General features: G+C 40.8%; 1 protein-coding gene across 1 annotated transcript in view; it reads right to left on the bottom strand.

The window, feature by feature from the left end:
* KIAA0922 (KIAA0922 ortholog) overlaps positions 1 to 21,035 on the bottom strand; it is a 218,992-nt gene that overhangs the window by 111,746 nt on the left and 86,211 nt on the right. Inside the window, exon 4 of the mRNA XM_006875505.1 lies at positions 1,615 to 1,683. Coding sequence (XP_006875567.1) covers positions 1,615 to 1,683 — 69 coding nt within the window. The remainder of the gene's footprint in view (positions 1 to 1,614; positions 1,684 to 21,035) is intronic.

Here is a 21,035-nt window from a genome sequence, read left to right as displayed (position 1 = left end):
TAAACTGCTCTAGCTCTCCATCCATATTGTATCTTTTTAATCCTGCAAAACCCTGAATTTAGTTAGGGAGTTCGACATTTTTCTGTCTCAATGTTTATCACATTGCTAGTTTACTCTCTGTCTTCCCCCATTTGACTTATGTTCCCTCAAGGCAAGGACTATGTCTTATTCACAATAATAACAATAAACAGAGTCTGTAATTTGGAATCCCCAAGGCGTAGTAGCAGTTGTGGTGTGGTATTGGTAGGATAAGCAGTGTACTAATAACCACAGGGTCAGCAGTTCAAACCCACCAGTCACTCCTCAGAAACCCTACAAAAGGTAACCATGAGTCAGAGCTGATTAACCAGCACTTAACAACAACAACAATTAAGGCAAAACAGGCAGTGAAAGTTAGTAAGTGAATCTAGCCTTAAAGAATCCAGAAACCATAATTATGTAAGACTTTTTCATCACAAAATAAACTAACTTGTAATAATGAAAACATACTTAGTAATACTGGTTTTTCTTACTTTTTAAATTCCCATTACTATAAAATATTACAAAATATATTTATTTTAAACTGAAAATGGAGCTGAATACGATTTTTCATCTTACTTTTCCTTAAGATGTTTCTTTTAATAAGACTTAGAATCAATATCCCTTGATATTATTGTTTATTTTAAGTGACATCAAGTGGGTTCCGCCTTACAGCAACCCTGTTTAGGATTTCTTAGGAGTGTTTGGTGGGTTTGAACTACCAATCTTGCAGGGTTTAACAGACTGGCATTTACCTTCCAATGCCACACCAGGACTCCTTGATATGATTATTGTTGTTGTTTTAAGTGCCAGTTGAGTTGGTTCCAACTCATACAGACCCTGTATAGGGTTTCCAAGGAGCAGCTAGGGAGTTTGAACCACCAATCTTATGTTTCAAACCAATCTTGCGGTCGAGTGCTTATCCTACAGCACCATACCAGGACTCCAATATTACTATTAGGAGTACTGGCATGGCGCTGTGGGTTGATGCACTGGACTGCTAGTTAAGTTTGAACCACAATGTCGATGATTCAAATTCACCAGCTGCTCCTTGGAAATCCTATACAGGGTAACTATGAGTTGGAACTGACTCAACAGCACTTAACAACAACTTAACAATACTTAAAATGTAGGAGTCCTGATGTGGCACTGTAGGATAAGCACTGGACTGCTAACCACAAGGTCAGTGGTTCAAACCCACCAGATGCTCCTCAGAAACCCTACACAGGGTAGCTATGAATTGGAACTGACTCCATGGCACTTAACAACAACAACATACTTTAAACGTAGTATTTGTTGTGGTGTGCCTTCAAGCTAATCCTGACTCATAGCAATCCTAAAGGACAGAGTAGGGTTGACCCATATGATTTCTCAGGCTGAAGTCTTTATGGGACATCATGTCTTGTCTCCCCCAAGGTCTCTGGTGGGTTCAAACTGTCACGTAGCTGCCTCAGTTAGCAGTTAAGCACTTAACCATTGTAATACCAGGGTGCCTTTAAAATGTATTTAGCATTGTACATATATATCAAAGGTATCTTGGAAACCAGTAATAAAAATAGGATGAGTTATTTAAAAGTATAAAGAAAAGATACTTACTGAATTCCAAAATCTAGGACTGATGGCTGAAAATGCAAGCCTTTTCCACTAAATAATTTGTCTGAGAAGCTACAAAAGAAAAGAAGAAAGAAAATTACTTTGGGTGTAGTTTTAAATTTGGGAGTTAAGACAATATATGGCTCTCAATGCTTGAGATGCAATGTTACTCCTTTACAGATAAGTTTGAACTCGCTTTCAAATGTTCAAATTGAATTCTCAGAAGTCGAGTATAATTTGAGTTACAAGATTTAAGATCCTCTTTAGGTTATATATAGTTAGCATAACTTCATATCAAATGTACATATTGTATAACCATCTAAACAGAAATGGGGATGTATTTAATTTTCAATGGGTTGCATTTTGGGATGATTTCAGATATGACAATTTTCACAAAATCTAAATCAAAGAGAGGCATTCAATTAATACTGAATCTTAAAATACCATTGTTGTATTTTTAAGAATAACAATCACATAAAATCTCACACAGGAAGATATAGTTTCCTTTTCCTTCGGAATCTAAAGTCACAAATCAACACATCATAAAAACAGACAGAAAGAAGGAAAGAAAAACTTAAAGTACGTACAAAAAGAAAAATCATACTAAAAACACAACAAAATATATATAAACACACTGAAAGAAAACACAAAACGTATGTTCTTGTTAAGTGTCATTAAATCAGTTCCAACACCCAACAACTGTGTATTGGGTTTCTGGGGAGCGACTGGTGGTTTTGAAACACTGATCTTGTGGTTAGCAGTTCAGTGTTTATCCAACAGTGCCACACCAGGAAACTACCAAATATTGCGGTGCTTTAAAAGCCGTAAACTTTTCAAAAACTGTTTAACTGGAAGAAATGAACTCCTAAATTCAACTTTTCCATTTTCCCCTGACCACTAACACTTAACCAAATCTGGTTCACAGGAGGTTCCACAGGTAAACATTTGAGTTGCACACCTACGAGTCACTAAGAAGCTTTGTGACCTTCAACAAGTCCCTCTCTAAGGTCCCAATTTTGTTACTTGATGGTAAAAATAATGCACCTTCTTCAATACAAAATTCTTCAAGGTACAAAGCCCATTCCAAAGTTATCTCACAGAAAGAATTTTCGCTGCAATCTTTTCTTCTTCTCTCTACTTTTCTGCCTCCATCCTCTATTCTCTTTCCTAAAAATCCTTTCTCCATTATCTCCCATCCATATCTCCTTTATTCTTTCTCCAAAACTAGCTTCATTAGTCTGCCTAACCTCAGTTCCTACCTGCCTAGCTCCTGTCAATGCCTGCACTCATTGTGAGCCTGAATGAAGAGGAAGTATGGTATTTACGAGATTCCCTCAAACCTCAAAAGGCCATGACTGATTCCAGGATGTGCTTTGCAAAGCCACTAATACATCCCAATGCCTCCAGAGACAATGTGAACAGCCAGTTGAGGCTTCAGATGCAAAGACAGTTCCAACAATAGTCATATCTACCCCAGCTCCCCCACTCCAGAACGAGACGGCCAAGCTTCTGCCTGTCAGAAGAAATAGAAAGCAAGCAACTTCACGTACCAAAAACTACCTTGTAATAAGTTAGGCTACTGCAGAAGTAATAAATAAAATAGCTAATAGCAGTCTCCTTCCTGTCTATGCACAGAAAAGTGAATTTAGCATAAGATTGTATATGTGGTTTTTGAATGAATAGATGAGGCTCGGAGTGTTTAATTTGCTGAAGGTCACATAGCTACTAAGTGGCAGAGCCAAAATTCCTATCCCTATCTGCCAAAGTCAGAAATGTGAACCTGCCATCACTTTCAGGGAGGGTACTGCATGACCTAGCCGAGAAATCAGTGCAGTCTAGCCTGTAAGGGCCAGGGCTTCAGCTTCAAGGTCCACATAGACAAAGGAGGACACGAAACAGCTCTACGTTATCAGTCTTTTTGTCTGTAAAATGGAGACAAGAACAGTATCTACCTGGGTAGCTGTCATGAGGATAAAATGAGATAATGCCTGTGCTTCATGCACAATAAACACTAGTTCATATTACAAAGCGGATGATACTCATCTAACAAGAAAAGCAATGCGATCAGATGGGGAAGCCAGTTAAGTTTAGTGTCAGTTAACCTCTAGACTTTAAAGTCCCAAATGGGGACACTGTTATCTGTAAACTGGAAAGTGAAATAGGAAACCCAGATCTTCTCATTATATTATAACAGAGATTTTAAAATGTCACAATCAGGAATTTTTTACATATCCAATGAAAATCAGACAGCTTAGGACCAACCAAAAGTAACACTGTGGGAATTGTCAGAATTTCTCTACCGTCAAAGGAAATTCTACTTTGACCCAACAATGGAGAAATAAAACCATCTCCAATATTTCCCCCCCTAAAAGTCACAGAACAAATTCATTTTTTTAATCTCAGTTTCAGCTCACTTTGTAATTTGGAAAAATAAATCAAGTTATGAAAGTTGTTGTGTGTTTTTTTAATTTTCTATATATAAAACCAAGAAACAACATTTGGAAAAGTGACTGGTACACTGGAAATGATAAGCCCTTGGTCTAGGTCCCAGCTATGATACAGGCTTCCCATGTGACATAGGAATTGTTTCCCTTCAGCAAATGAAAAGTTGGGCTGGATGATTCCAAGATTCTTGGAAAAGCACTTGGATGCCCAGACTCTATTCCTAAGAAAATTAAATCTATCTGCTGATATCAGGCACACCCTTTAAATATCAGTTCAATAACTACTGAAAATGAAAATTATCCATAACCAACTATTATGACTGTTCGCAAATGTTATCTGACCCAAATACATCATTTCAAATCCAATGTTCTTTCTCTCCAGAAGGAGCAATATGGCCCATGACTGAGAATGGTCTCCCAGTTCTCAGGGACACAGGCTGAGCTGTCTCCAGGCAGGTAGCCAGGTCAGCAAAGACAATCCCAAGTAGAGTGGGATGAGACTCATATTTCAACAGGCAAAACCCAAAGAAAGAAACTCAAAAGTTGAAAGAAAGAAGAGGAGAAACCTATCTGAAAAAAAGTCAGAGAAGACTTCCATCGGTGGAGGGTCTCTCAGATGTGCCTCAAAAAAAAAGGTCAGCATGTGTGGAAACTAAATGAAGAACACATTGAAGCAGAGCAAAAAGCAGAGGCAGAGCCTTAGCAGAGGGAAGGTCACATTTGGAGAACACAGTTTGAGCAAAGGAAAAGCATACTAGACAGTTAGCCTTTTGGCTCTGAGCCTAAGAATGAAGAGCATAAAGCAAGAGAGGTTGAGGGTGAGCAGTGAGGAAAGGAAAGAGCAGAAATGAGGACAGCTATCTTCACTGAAAGCTTTATGAGACTGAGAACAGTGGAAGAGAGGGAAAACCAGCAGACACTGGCCAACAACCCAGAAGACAGGCCTACTGTCCTGCAGAGCTGTGCTAGTCCTTACCCAGAAAGGTTGGATTTGGGGAACGCTGCAATCAATGTTTCAGAAAAAGGCCTTTCCAACAATGACTGACTACAGAAACACTGGTGGACTCACAAAGCTAAGCGGTTAGCTCCTAACACAAAGATTGGCAGTTCAAACCCCGAACTCAGAAGCTCTATGGGAAGAGGACCTGATGGTCTGCTTCTATAGAGCTTACAGCCAAGAAAACCCTACAGAGCAGGTGTCTGCCACCCAATCTTGCTATGAGTCAGAATCAACTGGAGCATCCAACAATAGTGACTGTTGACGAGAAGATGCGTAGAACATGGCAGTTTTCCACATATCTAAATGGGCTGGGTTTTCATAGAAGAATATGTCTTCTCGAAACCCCAACATCTACAGTTAGTTGATGCCTAGTTAGTTGCCTAGTTAGTTATGCAAACTCTAGACCCCCAATGAGATGGACCAGCCAGGTGGCATCATTGATGGCATCAAGTGTGGCTGTGGTAGTGAGGTTGGCTCAGGATGATACTGTTTCGTTCTGCTGTGCATAGGGTCCGCTATGAGTCGGTTCCAACTCGATGGCACCTGACAACAACAACAACAAATCTGGAAAGAGCAGCAGGTGTTTAAAAATACAACAACAACAACAAATTCTTTAAGGTTGTAACAAATAGCCTTATCCTCTAGGTGAGGGTTAAAAAGACTTCATGGACAAGAGGAAAGGTTACCTACTAGTGTCACCCTCTGCCTCACAAAGGTCACAAAATAATGGTAGTATCTAGACGCTGAAGTACTCAAAGAAAGACACGCTATGATTACTTACGGACTGCACAAATTTAGTCAGAAGAAAGCAATAGCCTATTCAGATCCCAAGGATGGAAACACTCTAAGAGAGTTGCAGATTCCATGAAGGTAGGGATTTATGTGTCATTCCCCGTTGTTCGCTTTCTTCTAAAAAGTGTGTCCAATAGAATGCTTAGTCATTTACCATATTCCTCTGAGCAGGAAATGGATATTTCTAGGACTCAGCAGATATCCCCAGGGACAAGAGAGGAATTTAGAACTTTTCCATTATGCAATTAGAACTCAAATCAATCCCTGTACAAATATAAAAAGCCCAGCCTGGGGCAACCCTTCCTGATGCTGCCCAGTGGTTAGACTGATCTTAACACGGGATGGCCCTCCTATGGGCTGGAATTCAGAGGCAACCCCTATGCTGCCATAGATAGTCCCCTGAGTCACAGCAAGCCTTCATCTGAAAAACAAATGGCTTGTGCTACATGATTTATAAAAGTTATGTAACTACATAAACTATACAATTCTAACTCCTCATCTTGGTGTGCATTGTACTACATTAAAAAAAAATTTTTTTAAGTCTTAATTTAAGAAGAAGAAGAAAAAATTTTTTCCTCAAAAAGTTTGATATAAAATATGAAATACCTAAGCACTTCTATTTAAGGTGAAATTGCCATTCTTCCTAATAAATTTACTACTTGCAAAGAACCATTTAAAATAGAGGAGGAAACAAATGCCCCCCACCCCCCAATTAAAATCCCACAGAGGAAAAAATAGTCATTTGGTAGAACATTGTGTTTTTGCAGTTTCTTCCACTGGAGAAAGCTTCAGGCTTCAAGATCAACGCATCAGTTAAAGTGGGAGAGGGATGAATGGAGAGTAAAACCAGCCATGGTCTGTTACAGGTACTCTCACTGATAACAGGGCTATCTGGGGTTAAGCCAGATGGATGTGTTGACATTTGATATCTTCCTAAACTACAATAAAAAGGCCTCAACCTCGTCTGTCCTCAGGATGGGTATGACTTTCTTTACATTCACACTATCCATGGGAAAGGTGTCCCTTCTCTCAAAGACTCACCCCCAGGGCCCCTCACTCGGGGGACTCACCACCCCCGTCCACAGGATTTTCAGTCTCCCTCCATTGCTCCAGCATCTTCTTCCACTTAAGATACATAAAGAAGCTCATGCTTTTGGAAAGATCCTAGGACTGTTGCTAGCTGTTTCAAGTCCTCTTCTTCCCTTCACAGGCAAGTTGTGCCAACAATGGACAGCAAGTAAATTTACCCAGCACTGACAGTGCATTACATGCTGTACCAAGCACTGGTATTTTCACATTTAACCCTAAGGACCCTGTATGGATACTGTTTTCATCCTCATTTTAATACACAAGGAAACAGAAGCTTTGAGTGCTTAAACAGCTCAGCAATCAGGTGGTTGGATGGTAATTTGAACGCACATTCTGAATCTCTATGCTACACTGTCTCCCACCCCACCTCTCTGTCAACCATGCTCTTGCTGAGGTCACCAATGATTGTTGTTGTTCTTATGAAGTACCATCGAGTCAGTTCCGACCCATAGAGACCCTGTATAGGGTTCCTGTGGAGGAGCTGATGAGCTTGAACCACCAACCTTGTAGTTTAAATGGCTTTGCAATCTGTCATATTAACCCACAGAGCCACACCAGGACTCCTCACCAATGATTGTTGTTGTTGTTGTTGTTAGGTGCCATCGAGTCGGTACCAACTGATAGTGACCTTATGCACAACAGAACGAAACATTGCCCGATCCTAGGCCAACCTCACTACTGTTGCCATGCTTGAGTCCATCGATGCTGCCACTTGGCCAATTCATTTTGTTGGGGGTTTTCCTCTTTTCTCTGACCCTCCACCTTACCAAACATGATATCCTTCTCCAGCAATTGGTCCCTCCTGACAATATATCCAAAGTATAACAGACGAAGTTTGACCATCTTGGCCTCCAAGGAGCACTCTGGCTGCACTTCTTCCAGAATGGATCTATTGGTTCTTTTGGCAGCCCATGGCACTTTCAATATTCTCCTCCAACACCACAACTCAAAAGCATTAATTCTTCTATGGTCTTCTTTATTCACTGTCTAGCTTTCACATGAAATACCATGCCTTGGGTCAGGCGCACCTTAGTCCTCAAGATGACATCTTTGCTCTTCAACTCTTTAAAAAGTTCCTGTGCACCAGATTTGCCTAATGCTAAATACGTCGTCTGATTTTTTGACTGCTGCTTCCATGAGTGTTGATAGTTGAGCCAAGAAGAATGAAGTCCTTGACAACGTCAATCTTTTCTCCATTGTTAAGGTTGTTTATTGGTCCAGTTGTAAGGATTTTTGTTTTCTTTATATTGAGATGTGATCCATAACTGAAGGCTGTGCTCTTTGATCTTCATCAGTAAATGTTTTAAGTCCTCTTCACTTTCGGCAAGCAAGACTGTATCATCTGCATATCGCAGGTTGTTAACGAGTCTTCCTCCAATCCTGATGCCATGTTTTTCTTCATGGAACCCAGCTTCTCGGATTATTTGCTCAGCATACAGTAAGTATGGTGAAAGAATACAACCTTGTTACACACCTTTCTTCATTTTAAACCATTCAGCATTCCCATGCTCTGTTCGAACAACTGCCTCTTGTCCATGTACAAGATTCCTCATGAGCACAATCAAGTGTTCAGGAATACTCATACTTCGTAACGTTTTCCATAGCTTGTTATGATCCACACAATCAAAAGCCTTTACGTAGTCAATAAAGCACAGGTAAACATCTTTCTGATATTATCTGCTTTCAGACAAGATCTATCGGACATCAACAATGATATCCCTCATTCCACGGCTTCTTCTGAATCCAGCTTGAACCTATGGAAGTTCTTTGTCAATGTATGCTTGCAGCCATCACCAGTGATTGTTGTTGTTGTTGTGTGCTGTGGAGTCGGTTCTGACTAACAGCAACCTTGTACAGGGTTTCCGAGGCTGTAAACCTTTACCGGAGCAGAAAGCCTCATCTTTCTCCCGTGGAACAGCTGGCACTTTCTAACTGCTGACCGTGAGATTAGCAGCCTGATTCGTCACCACTATGCTACCAGAGCTCCTTAAGGACGCGCAATCAAGCAGATGCTTCAGTACTTGCCTAAGTCAATCACTCCTCAGTTACTAGGAAACCGCTCCCAGTTTTCCTCCTTCTCAAGGTCCTCAGCCCACCTCTCTCATGTTAATGTTGCCTAGACTCTTCCTTTACCATGGGCAATCACACATACCAACTACAGTGCCCTACCACCAACAGGCTGATGCTTGTCATTTCTTTGGCTGTTGAGCATAGATTTCCCATTCTGCCACCCCATCTGGATTCTGAAACAGCCAGTTACTGCAGTTCTACTTGCAGCTAGGGAGGATGGCACATGGCCTAGACTAGGCCAGATACACCCGCCTGAGACAGGGCGCCAGGCACTGATGCAAGAGAGGTTGTTCTAGGGGTAATCACAGCCCCAGTACAGCAGAGTAAGCAGCAGGGGCAGAATGTCCTCCGAAGTCTGCTTCCAGGGCATAATGGTGGCTGTGGTTGTTAGCTGCTAAGCCCCTTTTTTGTCTGCTTGTTTTCTGTGCCAGGTTCTTAAGTCTTCCTAGAGATTCTACAAGCTGCCCAGTATCTTTTCAGTAAGTTCTTTTTCTGCTTAAATCATCCAGAGTTGGTTTCTGTGGTCTGACTGATTCATTTCCCAAACCTGTATATCTGTGGCTAGATTCCTCTGCTGACCTCCAGACTCCATCAATGCTCACTGGTTCCCTGGGGGCGGCCCCCAGACACCTCCAAGAGGAATCCAAGATGGAGTCAGTATCTTGCTTACAGATTTGCTGAAACCCTATACAGGGACTCTAAGTAGGAACGAACTCGATGGCACTTAACAACATCAACTCTCATCTTGGTGAATTACTGAGTCTAGCTGTCCAGCTCGAAGCCTGGCTGATTGCCTCCTGTGCCTTTCTTACCCTCTACAGGAAGAGCTGTAGCTCTCCAAGGGTCCTCTCTTTTCACACCACTGATTAGAACCTTACATTCAAATGGTATCACATCTGCATTTCATAGAATGTTAAAGTATACTGTTATATTCACATTTCCTCATGCCATAGAGAACTCCTTTAGCCAAGTGGTTAAATGACTTTGCAGAAAAGAAAAAAAAAAAAACCTACAAAAGAATGAGTGAGCAGTTAGGCTCCTGTTTCTTAACACTCATTCCAATTTTCTCCCTGTTGCTACTGTGGCTTCTTCTCTGAGGTTTACAGTTTTAACAACTTTCCTAAACTCAAGGGCAGGCCATTCTACAAGATGTCAAAATAGTTAAAACATGATTTTTAAACTTGCAAAATACAAAATCTATTTTGTATTATGTTTCTTCTCTAAGAAAACAAGTTAGCTTGGAAAATTAATTAACTCAGTATTTGACGTCTCCATCTGTAATGGAATTGACCAGATGCTATACAGGAAAGAGAAGACCAGTGGAGAAATTCACACAAACAATAAGTGAATTATAGACTGGGCTGAAGAACTTTTTCCTCGTCAACCACAGGAAGACAATGTAAGTTCATGCAATACTTCAGCTATTCTTAGAAAACCAATTTTAAGTTCCCAAAGTGTCCATGAGTCCTGCTGTGGTGCTGTAGGCTAAGCACTAGACTGCTAACTGCAAGGTCAGCTGTTCAAACCCACCAGACGCTCTCATTAACCCTATGCAAGGTTGCTATGAGTAAGAATTGACTTGATGGACACAACACCAAATATAAATTTAGATATTAGCCCTTTGAAAGTCAGTCACCCATTTTAAAAAGCACATCTACATCCTATTAAGCAACTCAGTCTTTAAACTTATACCTATCGTAAAAGTTAGACTGTCAAATCCCGCCAACATTAATTTCTTCGCTAAACTGAATTAAGATAGTACCATTGGCCAAAGAATTTTTATAAGAAGATGCATTAAATCAGGGTTCCTAATTTTCACAGGCTTATAATATCACATATCATTCAAAGTGGAACGCAGCCCATACTACAAGTGTTAACAAGAAAACAAACACTCATCTGGTGTGGAGTAGGATAGGAAAAGCCTTCTGGAAGAGGTCCCATTTGAATAGGGCCTCAAAGGCTGGATATATGCTGTCTTCAGTGAAAGTGGAAGAAAAAGTCCCAGACAAAGGAAAACACACAAATTAAGACATACAGACTGCAGGAAATGGGTAAGATGAAAATCAAAATTATGGTTGTTGTTGTTATGTGCCATGGAGTCGGTTCCAACCCATAGCGACCCTGTACAGGGTTTCTGAGGCTGTAAATCTTTACAGGAGCAGAAAGCCTCATCTTTGTCCCCCCACAGAACAGCTAGTAGTTTCTAACTGCTGACTGTGAGATTAGCAGCCCGATTCGTAACCACTACGCTAATCTAAATACATTAAGGCAATTTCTTATAGTTTCTTGGTGGAATAGAGTACTCCCATATAACTTCATGTCTCAAAATGGAGGGTTTTTTTTATTCCAGTATCAACTTACATATCAAAACATTTTTTAGACAATTGCAAAGAAAGATCGCAACTTGGCCAGAGAAATCTAATTTAAAAGTTTCTGAGCTTTCAAACTGTCCCTCGAAGGGCCACATGGCCTTCTTGTCCACCGTGAAGAAAGGAGTATCACAGCTTCAGTTTAATGGGGAGCAAAGCAATTATCACGCTCTTGTACAATTTTAAGACATTGATCAATGCCCTCCCTCTGTCAGGACCTGCTCCTACTTATCAGAATACACAAACATGTCGCTAGTCAGAAAACTCAAGTCTTCTCCTCTAAAAGAAAAAAGAAAATCTCTCTGAATGTAATTTTTTTTTTTTTTTTAAAGAAACCAGCAGAAGCCTTTTTAACTAGACTTTCAAGCTGTCCACTAAACACAACTGCATATATCACACACTTGCCCATACAGCATATCCTACCACCCTGCCAGGCTCACTGCTTATATGCTATAACCCCACTGTCAGAATGGCTTACATTGACTTTCCTCAGGTGAAACCCAAGGAATACTAACTAACACTGGAGAAACCAGTCTGGAGTTTGCCCAGAGAAACTCAAGACAGAGAAGGTGCTTTTAGGGAGAAAAAGTGGTATAACTTTAAAAATTTCTGTCAAAAGCAATTCTCCCTAGAAAATCAGTTAAAGGTTTCACTGTTTCTTTCCCAGAGTTGTGTAGCAGAGAATGCTATTTGTTACCTAATACACCCTCTCTACTCAGGGTCAGCAGTTCGAAACTACCAGCGGTTCTGCAGGAGAAATATGAGGCTTTCTGCTCCTGTAAAGATTTGCAGCCTCAGAAACCCTGTGCAGGGTCACTATGAGTCAGAACCGACTCCACGGCACACTACCAACCACAACTACCCACCACCACTCGCAATATAGTTTTATAAAATTTTTAGCAGGGCACACACATTTCCCTGGCTCCTTGACATCCAGATACAATCACAGGACTAAATTTCAGCAATTGGGATGTAAACTGAAGTATCTTATGGTAGCTCCCAGAAGCCCTTTCATCCTGTTCTCTGTACCTTCCTCAGATCTGCTACGCATGTACACATGTGCCCCAGTGCCCTATGCATGATACTGCAGTGATCTGGAAGGAGCTGGGCCCAGAAGACTTTCCATAGCCAGAGGCTGCCTATTTCTAGACTGAGAGAGAGAGAACGTTCTTATTTAAGAAACATTGTGTTTTACATCTCTGCGACAATCTTAAATCTAGTTGAAAGAGTTGCCCTTTTCCCCTTTTCTAACATCAGGAACTGCCAGTGGCCACTACTCAACAGGACTAATACTAAGCAACAGCTCCATTATCGCAGTCTCTACTATCCCTGGGACAGGTGTGACGGGCAGCAAGACACAAATTCTAGCTCTCATATGGCCCTGAACCAAAGCATCCCAATAAATCAAAAGGCTAAATGGCTAAAGCTGTGGAAGTAACTCAAACTTGATGATAAAATAAAGAAAACTCTTAAATAATGGGAGAATGGTTATTGGTGCCTTTCACTGAAACAGTCGCTGGCTATATGGGTGGCCTTTGGTGGCTTTGGTCACAACCCTGATAAAAACTGACAAATGTCTCTATATGAACTGCCTATTGGGCCAGGCACATATAAATCATCTTCTAGTTCGGAATCCATCACCTTGCGTAATAACTAGACATGCAGAGGCCTCTGTGAGAACCTTCCAGGAACCCCAGAGGGGGCGATAAGCATTCCATATGATGTAACTATACCAGAAGTTTAAAAGATGTTGGAAGGAGCACATAAGTAATGCCCTCACCTGGCCTCCTACAACAAACAAGCTCACCATCATTTACATTTAAGGAAAAGCAAGAGTTAAAAAAATATTGTACTTTTTAAAAAAATTGGAGTCCTGGTGTGGCGCTGTGGGTTAATGCGCTGGACTGGAAAGTCAGTCTGGACCACAGGTAAGCAGTTCAAGCACACCAGCCGCTCCTTGGAAACTCTCTATAGGGTCCCTAAGGGTCAGAACTGACTGGACAGCACTTTAACAACAAGACCAAATTGGAAGTCCTGGTGTGGTGATATGGGATAAAGCACTGGACCGCAAGGTCGGTCTGAACCAAAAGGTTCCAGATGCTCCATGGAAACTCTATACAGGGTCGCTATGAGTCAGAACCTACTGTTGTTGTTGTTAAGTACCGTGAAGTCAGTTCCGCCTCATAATGACCCTGTACAGGGTTTCCAAGGCTGTAAAGATTTACAGGAGCAGAAAGCCTCATCTTTCTCCCCCAGAACAGCTGGTAGTTTCAAACTGCCGACCTTGAGGTTAGTAGCCCGATACGTAAGCACTATATTACCAGAGCTCCTGAGGACACTTAAAAAAACACAAGACCAAATTCAAAGGAGTCCCAGTGTGGCACCACAGGATAAGCACGCAACCTCAAGATCAGTTTGAACCATAAAGTCAGTGGTTCTAACTCACCAGCTGCTCCTCAGAAACCCTATACAAGGTTTCTATGAGTTGTAACTGACTCCACGGCATTTAACAACAAAAAGACCAAATTCAGGTAACTGACCACCACAGGCTACACTCCACACTAACAACAACAACAGAGGAGACTCCCATTCACATTCAGGCCAGGGAATTTAATTGCTTTTCATTATTCAGGAGCCACTTATATGCAGCAAATAGTATATTTTCCTTTTGAATTCTCATTTTTCTTTCAAAGGCTTGAGGAACTGAAGTGTTAATGCTGAACATGCCTCTAGCCAAAGAATAGTCCTAGGATCACTCAAGCCCAGGAGAGAGGATCCCTCTCTGTAGACCGTCACTCCTTTTGGCCTTACAGGCTTTCTGGAGTCCTGGCGTGGTGCTGTAGGATAAAGCACTGAACCTCAAGGTTGGTTTGAACCAGAAGGTCGGCGGTTCAAGCTCACCAGTTGCTTCTCGGAAACCCTATAAGGGTTGCTATGAGTTGGAACTGACTCAAAGGCACTTAACAACAACACCGGCTATTTACGTTCCCTCTCTGGCCAGGTCTCATCTCGAGGCAGCTCTTCTCTTAACATCTTTCCCTCTGCTTCCAGCATTCACATCCCTAGACAAAGCACAGTACGAAACCCTGTGCAGACAGACATAAGGCTGGGCAGAGGGGAACCTGTCTGGGAGAGGAAAGCCAAGATCAGATAATAGTCACGTTGCATCAACCAAATCTGTCTATCAATAATACCACTCCCAAAGATATCCTGTTCTCAAGTAAAAACGATGCTGTGAAAGATTACAATGAGCCTGTTCCATCAAGTCAACGCCAACTCAGAGTGACCCCATGTTCCTGACTAGAACTGTGCTCCATAGGGTACAGCTGGTTTTTCAGAAACAGTTCACCAGCTTGTTCTTCTGAAGATACAATTTAAAAAACAATTTTTTTTTTTTTAACTGCCATCGATTCAACTCATAGTGACTCTAGACAACAGAACAGAACCGCTCCCCTAGGGTTTTCATCTCTATGGGAGCAGACAGCTTCATCTTTTTTCTCCCTTGGAGTGGCTGGTGGGTTTGAACCACTGACCTTTTACTTAGCAGTCTAGCACTTTACCCACTGAGTCACCAGGGGTTCCTGAAGATAGAATTTGTTGTTGTGAAGTGTCCTTGAGTCAGTTTCTACTCATAGCAACCCTGTACAGTTTCTGAGAGCGATTGGTGGGTTTGAACTGCACACCTTGTAATTACTAGTCCAGGGCTTATCCTACCGTGCCACGGCAATACACAAAAAGCATCCCCATCACAAGTAAATAAAAGGAAACAACACTGTCATATATAATGCAATGTAATTGAAACTAAAATACAGAAGGAAATGAAAAGCCAGCTTCCAACATGATAAAAAGCAACAATGTTAGGAAGGGTGGAATCTTAGGACATTTTGCTTTTCCCTTATTTTCCAAAAATTTCTAAGTTCAGTTTCTTAGATAATCTTAAAAAATTTAAGGTGATAAGCTTCTAGAAAGTTGAGTAGTAATACGAAGTTATGTTCTTCTTAAATATTTCTTTTAAAAAGAAATTCCTAGGTGGCACAAATATATGGTCTGCAGTTATTCTAAAGGTTTGTAGTTAACAGTCCACCAAGCAGCACTGTAGAAGTCAGCTCTGGCAACTGGTTCCTGTTATGATTAAAAACCAAAATTAAATCCATTGCCTTTGAGTCAAATTCCAACTCATAAAGACCCTCTGAGTTTCACATAGGGCTACTGCCCCCAAATAGTTTCCAAGGCTGTAAACCTTTACAGAAGCAGATTACCACATCTTTCTCCTGTGGAGAAACTGACAAATTTTTGGTCAACAGCTGGGTGCTTAACCACATATGCTCCCCCAGGGATCCTTTCCTGAAGTTTACAGCTAAGAAAACCTTATGGAGTACTTCTATTCTGTAACATGGGGTTTGCCCAAAGTCAGAATCAACTTATCAATAATAACTAACATCATCTCCCACGGTAGCAAAGTTAATTCACTTGGCTCCTAAATAAGAGGTTGGTAGTTCAAGTCTACCCAGAGGTACCTTGTAAGAAGAGTCTGGCAATTAACCTGCCAAAACTCAGCCACCGAAAATCCTATGAAGCAGAATTCTACTCTGATATACATGTTGTTGTTGTTGTTGTTAAGTGCCGTCGAGTCGGTTCCGACCCATAGCGACCCCTGTACAGGGTTTCCGAGGGTGTAAATCTTTACGGGAGTAGAAAGCCTCATCTTTCTCCCGCGGAGCAGCTGGTAGTTTCGAACCGCTGACCTTAAGGTTCGCAGCCCGATTCGTAACCACTACGCTACCAGAGCTCCCATGAGGTCACCATAAATCATTATCAACTCAACTTTTTTTTTAACCTAGGACCTGGCTGTTTTTTTATTAAGTGCTATCAAATAGGTTCCAACTCATAAAAACCCTGCATAGGATTTCCAAGGAGGAGATGGTGGGTTTGAACCACTGACCTTGAGGTTAGCAGTCCAGTGCTCATCCTACACCCAGGGCCTAGGCTTAGTTAAAATTTTTTGAGCATCATCTGAATCAGTACTATTAGTTATTGTAGCATGCCTGAGATAGTGATTCTGGTTGGTCTCTCTGCTTGAATGAGGAGGTTTGTAACGCTAGGGTGAAGAGTTAAATCAAAATCTACTGTATTTAAATCCCATCTACCATCTCTGCTATAGCATCTCACTCCCTGCGTCCCCTCTCCCCCCCCGCTGCCCTCACCTTGCCATTACAGGGGTCAATGTGGGCAACATGAAAACAAAGTACCTGAGGGTCCACCTGTGCCTGAAGCCAACCCCCCAACCCCCTCCCCATCCCACTTCTTCCAGGTTATAAAAGCTTTAGCTAGATGAGTGGAAACTATCACCTGAAACGAAAAAGGTCCTGATAACTATTAAATACATGAAACAGTAACTAAAACATAATTTATGAGGTGGGTCCAAAAGTCAAGAAAGCACATAACCTCTGAAATTTAAAATATTTTTTATGACTTTTCATGAAAACAAATGCTTTCTGTGAAATAAAATGGTTATATAAAAAAAAAAAAAAACCACACAAAACCTCTAAAATAATGGAACTAACATATACAAACCTTTGGGGGGGAAAAGATTGCCAAACAAGAATCATATGCCCAGCAAAGTTGTTCTTCAAATATAAGGGCAAAATTAGGGCATTTCCTGATAAACAGAAATTAAAGACATTTGTAGTGACCCAACCAACTTCTCAAAAAACTGCTAAAGGGTGTTCTTCTGACTGAGAACCAACAACAGTAGACAACAACCTGAGATTATCATACTTGACAACACTACACAGAACTTAATCCAGGATGTTGTTGTTGTTGTGAACTGCTGTCAAGTTGGTTACGACCCATAGCGACCCTGTATAGGGTTTCCAAGGAGCGGCCAGTGAGTTTGAAGCGCCAACCTTGCAGTTCAAACGGCTTTGCATCTGGCACATTAACCCACAGCGCTACACCAGGACTAGACGTATTTAAATTACAGCAAACCTACAAAACTGAAAATAGTGAACCAGAGATATGAATGTATAATGAAGTTGTTACAAAGCAAAAAGGGAGAATAGTGTAGATACAGAATTTTCAAATGGCGGGGACGTCAAGTAGATTTCAAGATAAAACAGACTGTTTTAAGCAGGGAACAATTTAATAATTTACAGGGTTACCTCAAAGAAAAATAAGACACCTGCACATCAAAATTTTAAAAAGAGGAAATTCAGAAAGATTTAGATACATTAACACAGCATATATGAAAATGAGATGATAACCCACAAACAAAATGAACTCAGCATAGAAAATTATGTGGAACAAATAATCAAGCAGCACCACAAAAAAACACATAGAAAAATGACAACAATCAATTAATACCTATTGATAATTACACTGAATGTACATGGATTAAATGTACCAGTCAAGAGACATAAAGAGCAGAATGGATTCAAAACAGGATCCTTCAATATAAATGTCTACAAGAGACGTATCAAAAAGATGGAGACAGCCTGAATACCCATCAACAGAAGAATGGTTAAAAAAAAAAAAAAAACTTTGGCACACACACACAATTGAATACTACAAAATGTTGAAGAAAAATTGATGAATCTGTGAAACACCTCACAATGTGGTTGAACCTGGACGTCCTTATGCTGAGTGAAATTTGTCCATCACAAAAGGTCAAACATATGAGAATAACATAGTAAAAAGTTTAAGAACAGTTTCCTTGATAAAAGAAACAATCTATGATGGTTAGGGGTGAGGGGGAGGAAAATTATACATGGGCAAGAAGGTTAACATGAGTGACAGGGCAGGCAATATACAACATCTTTCCTCCTTAGCAGAGAAAAGATGAAGGCAGGGGAAAGCATAGGGTGGAATGCAGTAAAGTGAATAGAGGTAAATGCTGTTAACTTTTGAATGTAAAACTTCTGTAAACCTTCACTCTATTCACAATAAAAAGTTTAAAAAAAAAGATTACCTCCAAGAAAACCCTATGGAGCAGTTCTAAAGAAGCTTGCAAAAAAAAAAAAAAATCTGCATCCCACAAAAGAAGGGAAGAAAACGAAGTAAAGAAAGCAAGAAGCAGAGGAAAAAGAGACCAAAAGAAAGAGAAACTGAGAAAGGAAAGACCCCTTTAAAAAAAAACAAGCTACACTTTCTTTACAAGAGAACCTACAGCTTCTTTCAGGGCTGACAAATGTGTTCTAAAAATAGATTGTGGTGATAGCTGCACAATCATGTGACTCTACTAAAAAACACTGAGTGGTACACTTCAAATGAGTATGTGAGTTATAATAGCTCAGTAAAGCTGCTTTTAAAAACAAACCGACAGCAAGTACACATAGCATCTTCACAGATGTTTGATCATTCTGTCAGGATTCCATGAAGGAAGGGATAAAGGAGAACATGCCTGCAGATGCATCTTCTCAAACATGCACCCATAACAAATTCTGCAGGCTCATTTCTTTCCTGTGCACACATCGGCCTTCAACGCATAATGAAAACGCCATAAGCAGATACATTTGATTAGCATCACCCACACTTCCTTCCCATCATTATGCAGCACTTGGTAAGCTGCAGTTAATTCCCATCTATTATCCAAGTGCAAAATCATTCTGCCTAATTTCAAGTAGCCTGGCAGCTGCAGAGAAACAACACAGCCTTGCCCTTCAGTAAAGGCCCATTTGACATACAACCCCTGCTGCTACAAGGGCTCCAATCATCTCAGGCTAATCAATTTCAATCAAGTAGGCACCATTACACTGCAGAACAATGGTGACTTCCTTCTTCATCTCTTAGCATGGACCTATATAAAGCCAGCAGGAGATGATGCACATAAGGGCAAAACTCAGAACTAGGGTTGGGGGTAGGAATGAAGTACAGAACAAGCGCTTACACCAAGACAGGTCTTCCCTTTCTGCCATCTCCACCCCCATATGCATCCTCATGGATACATGAGCCCACACCCTGTATCTACCAGGCCCCCACAGCCCAATGAACTCCAATAATGTTAAATGATTCTGAATTCACCAGTTCTCCAAATAATCCCTTGACCTCTCGTCTTAGGAGGCATTTCCGTATTTTAAATAACTTCCAGTGTGCTTTTCCTTCAACTATAAACACAGATTAAGAAAATATACTAACAGCACTTTACACAATGACATAGTGTATTATTATACTGCAAATTGGCATCTTTGTACAATAAAACACCATATTAAAAAGTGTCGAGTTCAGTCATTAGATGCTTATTGCAAACAACTCAATTTTTATTCAGCATCCAATTACAGTTTTGAAATACATCCCTTTCCTCTAGTCATAACAAAGGAAGGAAATCCTGTATACTCCACACTAGAAATATAGCAACATTCTAACAGTAGTTACAAAATTAATCACTTTCAGTGCAGATGCAGGTAAATCCCCTATAGTGAAATCTTTAGAAATGTGTAGATGTCGCTCATTTCCTCTCTTTAAAAAACAATTTTCATGTGCACAGGTTCAAAAAATATTTTAACTCGCTGGGATCCAATCAGGCCACATTTCAGAATAAGCAAAAAAAAAGGGTTTTTAAAAATATGGACTCCCGTCTTCTGTTAATTTCGCCTAAAGCATAATTTCAGGGGATAGAGTCTGTGTTTGGGGAGCAGCGCCCCCAAACAATTTCATTATACTTACATCCATTAGGAGGACAGAAGAAGTGAGAGGCTGTACATTTGGGAATCACTGATCTCTTTACTAATTGATCCATCCATCTGCTGCTCATTCTAGGATACTTCTTAGTGGCACGTCTGCCTCAAGACAGTTCCGCTCCCATGATAAAATCCTCCTTTCTCAGTGAGAGTCGGGCTGCAGGAAACGAGCCTGGCTACTTACTTTGCAAAAGAGATTTTAATGCAGGGAATTAGGTGCTTAAAAGATCACTAAAAAGATTTAAAGGATCCAACTCTAAACTGGACCTCCAAGAAGGAGTCCCAAAACACCAACACAGAACTGGCCACCAGGGGCACTGCTGCATCTACCACTTGGAAGCTGTCCTGAACTGAGTCAGAAGCACCATAGAACAGAAACAGCCCTAGATCAGATATAGCCTCAAAGTCAGAAGGCGGAAAGAATCCTTAGCTTTTTGCCTTGTCCCTGGGGTTGAAGTTGATGAGTGTGTCTGAAACAACTCCACACAGTACCTCTTAAAGGTGTCCACCCAAACTGAGTCCAGCAGGCAGCCTGCCCTGAATGGTACACAACAGGGCCATCAACTCTAATACAAACCCATAAAGCATTAACATTCCAGATACTCTCTAATGCCTGCAAGTCTTCCTCACCTACATTACTTACTCTAGGTTTTCTTCCACTTCCCCTTCCTGTGGGGACAACTGCTAATTCTATTTCTGACATTGTATCTAAAAATATCCTTGTATTTCTTCTTTGATTCAGCCTTTCTGGATCTTTTAAGGTCCTGATTTTTATCATCCAATAAACTGACACACACAAACACACACACACCACCCCCAGCAAATCCTGATAAAAGGATTCACCAATTAATGACTCTTAACTAAACAGATGGGGTTCATTTTTTTTAAATACATTCTTATCAATGGAGAAAAGATTGAAGTTGTCAAGGACTTCATTCTTCTTGGATCAACTATCAACACTCGCGGAAGTAGCAGTCAAGAGATC

The sequence above is a fragment of the Chrysochloris asiatica genome, unplaced genomic scaffold, assembly GCF_000296735.1.
Source record: "Chrysochloris asiatica unplaced genomic scaffold, ChrAsi1.0 scaffold00329, whole genome shotgun sequence".
Classification (NCBI taxonomy): domain Eukaryota; kingdom Metazoa; phylum Chordata; class Mammalia; order Afrosoricida; family Chrysochloridae; genus Chrysochloris; species Chrysochloris asiatica.
Note: the sequence above shows the minus strand (reverse complement) of the source record. Positions and strands in the feature narration are given on the sequence as shown.